The sequence below is a fragment of the Chiloscyllium plagiosum genome, chromosome 2 (assembly GCF_004010195.1).
Source record: "Chiloscyllium plagiosum isolate BGI_BamShark_2017 chromosome 2, ASM401019v2, whole genome shotgun sequence".
NCBI lineage: Eukaryota > Metazoa > Chordata > Chondrichthyes > Orectolobiformes > Hemiscylliidae > Chiloscyllium > Chiloscyllium plagiosum.
The window spans coordinates 4330411-4340307 of NC_057711.1; the positions used below are offsets into that span (position 1 = coordinate 4330411).

Genomic DNA, 9897 nt, shown 5'->3' on the forward strand with positions numbered 1-9897 from the left:
GAGAAGATTTACCAGGATTTTGCCTGGAATGGAGAATAGGTCGTACGAGGACAGGTTGAGTGCTAGGCCTTTTCTCATTGGAATGGTGAAGGATGAGGGGTGACTTGATAGAGGTTTATAAGATGATCAGAGGAATAGATAGAGTAGACAGTCAGAAACTTTTTCCCCGGGTACAACAGAGTGTTACCAGGGGACATAAATTTAAGGTGAAGGGTGGAAGGTATAGGGGAGATGTTAGGGGTGGGTTGGGGGCATGGAATGCGCTGCCTGTGGGAGTGGTAGAGTCAGAATCTTTGGTGACCTTTAAGCGGCAATTGGATAGGTACATGGATGGGTGCTTAAGCTAGGACAAATGTTCGGCACAACATCGTGGGCCGAAGGGCCTGTTTTGTGCTGTATTGTTCTATGTTCTATCTCTGTTCTATGTACTTATCAACAATTACATTTGAGGCCCCTGGATAACCCTGGTGGAATTCAGTCAGTGTTTTATGGCAACCTTTGCTTGGGACAATCACTTTTGTGCTCTATAACAATATGCCATTCTCTATCATAAGCAGGTTTCTCCTTGTGCAAAATGTTTTCAATTCTAGTTGCAACAACCCTTTGGTTTTTCCCACTCATACCAAATGTTTCAATTTGGAAAGGGCCAGATTCTTTTGTGAGCAAAGTTTGATATTAGCTGTGACTGGTTCAGTGTCCAGAAAATTCAGTGTCATGTCTGAATCTTCCATTGGGGGTACCATGGGTAATATATCTGCTAAAGGAAGGCCGCTCAATGCATCCGCATTCGCAACTCGGTATCCTAGACAGTGTTCTAATTTGTAATGTTAAGCTCTTAATATTAGAAGCCACTGCTGATTGCTGCCCAAAGCTAAGGGCTGCACCACCTTGCCCCGTTTAAGCAGACTAAACAGGGGTTTGTGGTCTATGATGATTATAAATTTTTGACCATAAATGTATTGGTGGAACTTTCTGACTCCAAATATGACTGCCAATCCTTCTTTTTTGATCTGGGCATATTTGTGCTCTGCATAAGCCAAAGTCCTGGATGCACAAGCAATTGGGCATTCTTCTCTAGTGGTCCACCCATGAGTTAATACCACCCTGATGCCATATAGGGAGGCATTGCACATCAGTACCCGATCTTTCTTGGGATCATAGTGCTCCAACACTTTAGAGGATGATAGTTAATTCTTTACTTCATCAAAAGCTAGGGCCTGTCTAAGAGACATTTTCAAGTCTGACTTTTCTTTTAATGAGTTAATGCAATGGTGCCAGGATAGATGTCAGGATATGTATGAACTTTCTGTAATTATTTACCAGATCCAGAAATGGTAAGCTCCTGGACAAACATGGGTGCAGGGCACCTTTGATTACTTTGTCATCCAACAGGTGTAACCCAACCCTGTTGATGGTGAGGCTCAAGTAGGTCACTTGAGGGGACAGGAACACACATTTTTCCCACTTAGCCGTACACCTACCTTGGGAAAATGTCTTAAGACTATATCCAAGCTTTCTCAGAGTTCTTTATTAGCTTTCCCTGTTGTTATCAGGACATCATCTAAGTAAATGGCAACCTGAGGTAGAACTTCATCGTGTACTTCTCTGTCGTGTACTGAAAATTTGAACAGACTGACAATACCCTGAATGGCAATCTTTACATTGGTACAAGCCCTTATGGGTATTGACTACAGAGTCATAAAGTCATACAGCATGGAAACAGACTCTTTGGTTCAACCAGTCCACATTGACCATGTCCCCAAACTATCTACTTGCATTTGGCCCAGATCCCTCCAAACATTTCCTTTCATGACCTTATCCAAATGTCTTTTAAACATTGTAACTGTATCTAGCAGTTCATTACAGACAAACCACTCTTTGTATAAAAAAATTGCCCCTCATGTCCTTTTTGAATCTTTTACCTCTCACCTTAAAAATATGCTGGCTAGTTTTGAACTCCTGCATTCGAAGGAAAAGACCCTTGTCATGACCTTACCAATGTCACTCATGATGTTATAAACCTCAATAAGGTTGACCCTCAATCTCCTACACTCCACTGAAAAATGTCCCAGTCCTTCCAGTCTATGCTGATAATTTTTATTTCTGAACCCTCTCCAGTTTAATAATATCCTTCTGGTAACAGAGGGAACAGAACTACACACAGTACTCCAGAAGAGACCTCACCAATAACCCATATTTTCAACATAATGGCCCAACTCCTTGTATTCAAAGGTCTAAGCAATGAAGGTAAGCATGCTAAATGTTTTATTAACCACCCTGCCTTCCGGTGATGTAAATTTCAAAGAATTATGTACTTGAACCCCTACCAAGGGCCGTACCATTAATTGTATAAGTTCTGTCCTTGTTTTATTACCAAAATGCAATATCTCGCACTTACCCATATCAAACTCCATCTGCTACTCCTCAGCCCATTTACCTAACTGATCAAGCTCTCTTTTTAAATTACATAACCTTCTTCACCATCCACTATACCACCAATTTTTGTGTCACTGTACTGGTTTGATGATTCCTTCACTTTCCAGTCTTCTGAGTTCTGCTTCTACTTTTGCCCATAAGATCTCTCAGAATCATGGAATTGCTCCCTGATCAACATGCAAAGTTGCTTTTGTTCCTCTGCTCATCTCGAGACCTTCCTGGAAAACCTCTGGGTATTTAATTAGGACTTCACTCAGGCAGCCATTTTCTAATTGAAAAAGTGTTGAGCCAGTCTCTTTGAATTTCTTGCAATCAATCTTTCCCCATCAAGTTTGGGCATCAAGCCTTTTACTACAATCACTGGTAATTGAACCAGCTGCTTTTCATAAGAGACCAGAACAGAGGTTGTACGCTTCATCTGCAAAAGCTCCCCATTACTGGTTCTCAGCCTTGCTGAAGATTTGTGCAAATTTAACGGGTGGGGTCCAGAGAGAATTTTGTTAAAAACTGCTTCGCGATCACTGATAAGGCTGCACAAATTACAACCTCTATTAGAATCAAATGACCACATAACCAGACTGTCTATCTTGACTGGTTCTGATTTGGATGCTGCTAAGCAATTTAATTATTCCAAACAAGATGCAGGTGGAGTTTCCAGGGTATGAACTTTCCTGGACACCTCCCGAATACGGACCTATGAGTTATCTTACTCTATTTAAAGCTAGTGGGACTCTGTTGCTATCCCAAATTGCATATCAACAACAAATAAAATGTCTTACCAGGCAGGATCCTGAAGGAAACTGTAACTGTTTGGTCAAGATTTAGCTTTGTTAAAAGGATAGTACTTTACTCTTGTCACCATTGAAATAACTTCTCAGAGGTTGACATCCCATCACCAATCACCCTTTATTTACAAATGCAAATCCTTTCACAATGGAACAGCCTCTCAATGACACAGGCATTCAGGGGGTTCAATATCCCTAGCATTCATCCTTTTATGTCAGCTAGGTTTCCCTGATCGGACCAGATTAACAGCTCCAATCATGGAACTCATATTCTATGAAGTCCAGCTGGCTGACACATAACAATCACTACAACTTATATTTTTGCTTTCTACTTGATTTTTGATGTTCATTTCATTTTTGTTTTTGTCTATCATTGTCTCTCTCTTTTCTTCTATTTTTGCTCTCCCTTATTTTCAGCTTATTTCACTATTTCTGTTTCTTTCCCATTCGTAGTCACTTTTGTTTTTGCCTTTATCTCCTGTTTTCCTTGCAAATGAAAAGGTGAGCAAAGCCCTATGGACTAATCAACATGCAATTATACAATGCTGTCACATGCTTCATACGTTCCAGTCATTACTTGGGGCATTCACCAATGGTCCTCAAATGTTAGGCAGTCTACAATTATAGCATCTGTCAGTTTGATAATTGCTGTACTAGCTCTACAGAGCTGCTCTTCTGACTCTAAATTTTGCTTACCCAGTCATTAGAAGTTCCTCTATGCAATATTTTAATATATTTACCCGGGTTCAATTCCCGCCTCAGGCGACTGACTGTGTGGAGTTTGCACATTCTCCCCGTGTCTGCGTGGGTTTCCTCCGGGTGCTCCGGTTTCCTCCCACAGTCCAAAAGATGTGCAGGGTCAGGTGAATTGGCCATGCTAAATTGCCCGTAGTGTTAGGTAAGGAGTAAATGTAGGGGTATGGGTGGGTTTCGCTTCGGCGGGTCGGTGTGGACTTGTTGGGCCGAAGGGCCTGTTTCTACACTGTAATGTAATCTAATCTAATCTAAATCTAATATATTTACATGAATATTAACATATGTTTCCTACTGGATGAAATTAAATTTGCTCAATTTTGTATATATGTGTTGTCAATTGCTGTATCAAAAAAAATGGAAACCTTCTTGTGCTGCAGAAATTTACCAAAGATCCTTAGACAGCACCTTCCAAACCCACCTGGAATGACAAGGGCACCAGGTACATGGGAACACTATCACCTGCAAGTTTATCTCCAAGCCCCTCTCCATCCTGACTTGGAAAGGTACTACCAATCCTTCGCAGTTGCTGAGTCAAAATCATGGAATTCCCTACCTTCTAGCTTATAGTGTTTGTAGTAAAATTTCCAAAGCAGCATTATTTATAATAATTACTATGGATATATTGTCACAAGCAGTTTGTTATGGTTATGATGAATTTAACAAGATGTCAGCCTGAGCTATCTGTAGATCATTCACCTCTGTGGGATGTGGATTCATAGATCCACTCCAGATAATGCAATGACGCTCACAGCAGTGTTGAGAAGGTGCTGTCTTTCAGATGAGACATTAAAGCAAGGTACATCTACTCCTGTAGGTATATGTAAAAGTTCACTTGGCACTATTCAAAGAAAAATGTGGAGGCTCTATCTGGTATCTTAATCAACATTTGTATCTCATTAACATCACTCAAGCAGATTATCTGATTAATAATTTCATTCACATTTGTGAAACTTTACTGTTTCCAAATTTGCTAATATGTTTTCCTAGATTTATACATTTCAAAGGAATTTATTGTGAAACATTTTAGCACGTCGTCAAGTAATGAATGGTGCTTCGAAATACAACTTCTTTCTTTCCTCTGAACTTAAAATTTATTTAATAGAGATTACATTACAGTATACCTGCCACTTCTAATTTAAATCTCCAAACTCACCAGCAAACATCATTCCTGCAGGCTCGTTGAAGAATGTTCAATGTTTGCAAAGAACAGCTGAGATGTCTCCCTTTGTCTATACAATCCTTTGCAAGCTGAAGTGAAAAAGTTATGGATTTTTAAATAGTAATCTTCTATTTACAGAGTTAAACCATGCAATCTTACAACTTAAAATAGGAAATGCATTGCACATAGTAGATCAGATTTAAGCAACTAGTTTAGGCCACTCAGACCATTGAGTCTACTCCACCATTCATGCCTGAACTGATAATCCTCAACTCCATTTTCCTGCCTTATCTCCATGATCCTTGATTTCTTCAACAATGACAAACCTGCCTAGCTCAGCTATGAATATGCTTAACAGCTTGACAATCCTCGGCAATAAAGAATTCCATAGATTTACTACACTCTGACAGGGAAAAATGTCCTTATCTTTGCTTAAATGGGTGACTCCATAATGTCAGATTATGCCTTGTGGTCATAAACTCTTACACAAGAGGGAACTACCTCTCCATATTTACCCTATCAAGTTTCCTAAGAACCCTGTATGTTTCAATAAGGTCTTTCCTCATTGTTCTAAATTCCAATGAGTACAAGCCCAACCTATTCATCCTCTCCTCAGAACAAAATCCCTCTAAACCTAGGGTCAACTTGTGGTCTTTCTATGCATTGTCTTCAATGCCAGAATCGTTCCCTAAATAAGGAACCAACGCTATTCAGTCTTCTATTTGTGGACTGACCAATACCTTGTATACTTTTGCCAAACCCTACCTATTTTGAAACTCAGTTCACTTTGAAATAAAGATCTACATCCCATTTGCCTTCCCTATTACCAAATGAACTTGGATGCTAGCTTGTTCTGATTCATCCCATAGAACCTCCAAATCCCACTTTGCTACAGCTTGCTGGAATCCTTTTTCATTTAAATAATATTCAGCTCTTCTATATTTCTTGTCAAAATGCATATTACACATTTTCCTTCATCTGTCAACCGTTTTCCCACTTAATTAACCTCTCTATATCCCTCCACAGAGCCCTTGTGTAATTCTCACAATAACCTTTTCCCCACCTACTTTTGTGCTATCCTCTACTGTAAGACCGTATGCAAAGTATTTATTCAACTCCTCTGCTATTTCCTAGTTCATCATAATTGTTTCGTGGCCTTATACTTGAAGGGCCCAATGTTCACTGATGCCTCTGTCTTCCTTTTTATATATTTTAAGAAGCTCTTACTATCTGTTGTTATATTACTTGCTAGTTTGCAACCTCTAATCTATGCAATATTGCATGTTTCTTCTTTCAAAGTGATATTTTCTTAACTTCCCTGGTTAACCTAGGTTGGTTTATCCCCTTCCCAGAATCTTGCTTCTTCATTAGGATATATCTTTTGCTCTGAGTTGTGAACTATTTTCCAAAATGTCTGCCATTGTTAATCAACTGCCTTTTCTACTAGACTCCTTTCCCAGTCAACTCCAGCCAATTCTACACTCATTCCTTTGTGATTACCATTATTTAAGTTTAGCACAGCTGTTTTCAACACAGTTTTTTATTCTTAAACTGAATGATCAATTGATCCATAAAAAAGAACAAAGAACTGCGGATGCTGGAAACCAGAAGCAAAACCACAAATAGCTGGAAAAACTCAGCAGGTCTGGCAACATCTGTGGAGAAAACGCAGGGTTAATGTTAGGTCCAATGATCCTACTTCAGAACTGATTGTAGCTAGAAAAAAATTGCTACATAAGCTAGAGAAGTGATAAGTGAAGGGGAAAGGAGTAAATGATAGGTTGAAATGGATCCCAAAGAGAGGAAAAACCGATTAGGCAGAAAAAGGAAGGAGTAAAGGTCAGCCTGAGAGTGGTAGCAGTCCATGTGATAACAAGGCCGGTATGTGGGTTTGGAGTCAGGCCATGGAAGAATGTGCTCAGTCTCTAAAATTATTGAACTCGATATTGTATGCAGAAAGTGGAAAATGAGGTGTTATTCTCCCAGGTTGAGCTGGGCTTCACTGGAGCACTGTAGCAAGCCCAAGACAGAGATGTTGGCCAGGGAATACTGGTGTGTTAAAGCAGCAGGCAACCAGAAATTCAGGGCCTGAGTGTTTTAAAAGACAAGGAAGGAGATTACAGAGACTATGAACCAATTTTTTAAACCACAGCATAGATGACAGAGGACAGGAGGACAGCTAATGTGAGTGCCATTCTGCAAGAAGGATGGTGAAGATAAATCTTGCAGGCAATTATGAATCAGTGAATCTCAGAAGAACAGTAGAGAATCCATTGGAGAAAACTTTGAAAGGGAAATTTATTCTCCATATGGAAAGGTGCATTTTAGGGATAGTATCACTTTGTCACAGATAGCTCATTCCGAACAAATTTGACTGAATTTTTATAAGGAGTTGATCAGGTGAATAAATGACGGTCATGCTGTTGATGTTGATTCATTGTTTTCAGCAAAGACTTTGATGAGGTCCCACATGGGAGACTGACAAAGAAGGTATAAACAATTGGGAGCTAGGGTAACTTGGTGAGTTCAATCCAAAATTGGATTAGTGATGTGTAATAGAGGGTGGTAAAGAAGGCTGTTTGTGTGACTGTATCTGCAGTACATCTGATTGATTGTGGCATACCACCGGAATCAGTGCTAAGTCACCTGTGGTTCATGAAATATATAAACAATATAGGTGAGAAGGCTGGGGGATGATAAGCTTTTGGAAAGGCAAGGAATGATTAGGGATAGTCAGCATGGCTTTTTGTGTGGAAAATCATGTCTCACTAACTTGATTGAGTTTTTTGAAGAAGTAACCAAGAGGGTTGATGAGGGTAGAGTGGTGGACATGATCTATATGAACTTCAGTAAGGCATTCGACAACGTTCCCCATGGGATACTGGTTAGCAAAGTTAGGTTAGAGAGTGTGGTGCTGGAAAAGCACAACCAGTCAGGCAGTGTCCGAGGAGCAACAGAATCAACATTTCAGGCATAAGCCCTTCATCAGGAATGAGAGCTAAGTGGAGGGGAATGGGGTTAGAGGAAAGGTGGCTGGGAATGCAACAGGTAGATGAAGGTGGGGGAGGAGGTGACAGATTGGAGAGGAAGGTGGACAGGGACTCTAAGGTGGAATTGATCATCCTGGGAACAGATGCAACGTCTAAGGTGGAATTGGTCATCCTGGGAACAGATGCAACGTCTAAGGTGGAATTGGTCATCCTGGGAACAGATGCAGCATCTAAGGTGGAATTGGTCATCCTGGGGACAGATGGCCTCATTCTTCAAAGGAGTCCCAGATGGCTTCCTTCTTCAAAGATCACGATTTCCCTTCTCATGTGGTAAACGATGCCCTCAGTGCATCTCCTCCACTTCCTGCACCCCACCCCTCCCAACGCAACAAAAATAGAACTCCCCATCCTTCACCTTCCACCTCAACAATTTCCGTATACATCGCATCATTCTCTGCCACTTCCACCACCTAGAAACAGACTTCACAACTCGGAATCTATTTCCCTCCCCACCCCTATCAGCGTTCCGTAGAGACCATTCCCTCCGCGACTCCCTCGTCAGAACCACACACCCCCACCAGCCCACATCCCACTCCCAGCACCTTCCCCGCCACTGCAGGAAGCACAAAACAGAAATTTACCTGCGCCTCTACCAATGTCATCAACTCAATCCATTGCACCCAATGTGGTCTCCTCTATATCTGGGAGACTGGATGCCAACTTGTGGATTGTTTCAGCTGCACCAACCAACCCGACTGCCACGTGGCTGAACATTTCAACTCCCCCTCCCACTCTGCCAAGGATATGCAGGTCCTGGGCCTCCTCCATCGACAACAACTAACCACCCGACGCCTGCAGCAAGAATGCCTCATCTTCCACTTTCGGACCCTGCAACTACATGGGATTAATGTGGATATCACCAGTTTCCTCAGTTCCTCTTCCCCCACTTTATCCCAGTCCCAATCCTCAAACTCAGCACCGCCCTCTTGACCTATCTATTGCCTTTCCCAACCTCCTCTCCAACCCATCATCTTCTCCCCTACCTTCATCTACCTATTGCATTCTCAGCCACCTTCTTACCAGCCCCACTCCCTCACATTTATCTCTCAGCACCCCCGGCCCACAAGCCTCATTCCTGATGAAGTGCTTATGCCCAAGACGTCAATTCTCCTGCTCCTCGGATGCTACCTGACCGGCTGTGCTTTTCCAGCACCACTCTCTCAACTCTGATGTCCAGAGTCTGCAGTCCTCACTTTCTCCTAGCATGGTTATATTTCATGGAATACAGGGAGGACTAGCCATTTGGATGCAGAACTGGCCTGCAGATAGAAGACAAATGGTGGTGGTGGAGGGTTGCATTTCAGACTGGAGGCCTATGACCAGTGGATGGACCCAAAACTTTTCATTATTTATATAATGAATTGGATGTGAACCTAGTAAGTTTGCAGATGACACCAAAATTGGAGGTGTAGTGGACAGCTAAGAAGGTTACCTCAGAGTACAACAGGACCTTGATCAGATGGGCCAATGGGCTGAGAAGTGGTAGATGGAGTTCAATTTAGACAAATGCAAGGTGCTGCATTTTGGAAAAGCAAATCAGAGCAGGACTTGGACACTTAATGGGAAGTTCCGACAGTGTTGCTGAACAAAGAGACCTTGGAGTGCAGGTTCATAGTTCCTTGAAGTAGAGTCGCAGGTAGATAGGATAGTGCAGAAGGCGTTTGGTATACTTTCCTTTATTGGTCAGAGCACTGAGTATAGAAGTTTTACC

The 9897-nt window shown here is 41.6% G+C and overlaps 1 protein-coding gene across 1 annotated transcript in view; it reads right to left on the minus strand.

The window, feature by feature from the left end:
- The window catches only part of LOC122539520 (otogelin-like), a 67668-nt gene extending 61573 nt beyond the window's left edge, over nucleotides 1–6095 (minus strand). Inside the window, exons 1-2 of the mRNA XM_043674470.1 lie at nucleotides 5964–6095; nucleotides 5131–5225 (exon numbers count right to left, since the gene is read on the minus strand). Coding sequence (XP_043530405.1) covers nucleotides 5131–5225; nucleotides 5964–6095 — 227 coding nt within the window. The remainder of the gene's footprint in view (nucleotides 1–5130; nucleotides 5226–5963) is intronic.
- Nucleotides 6096–9897: the final 3802 nt, after the last annotated feature.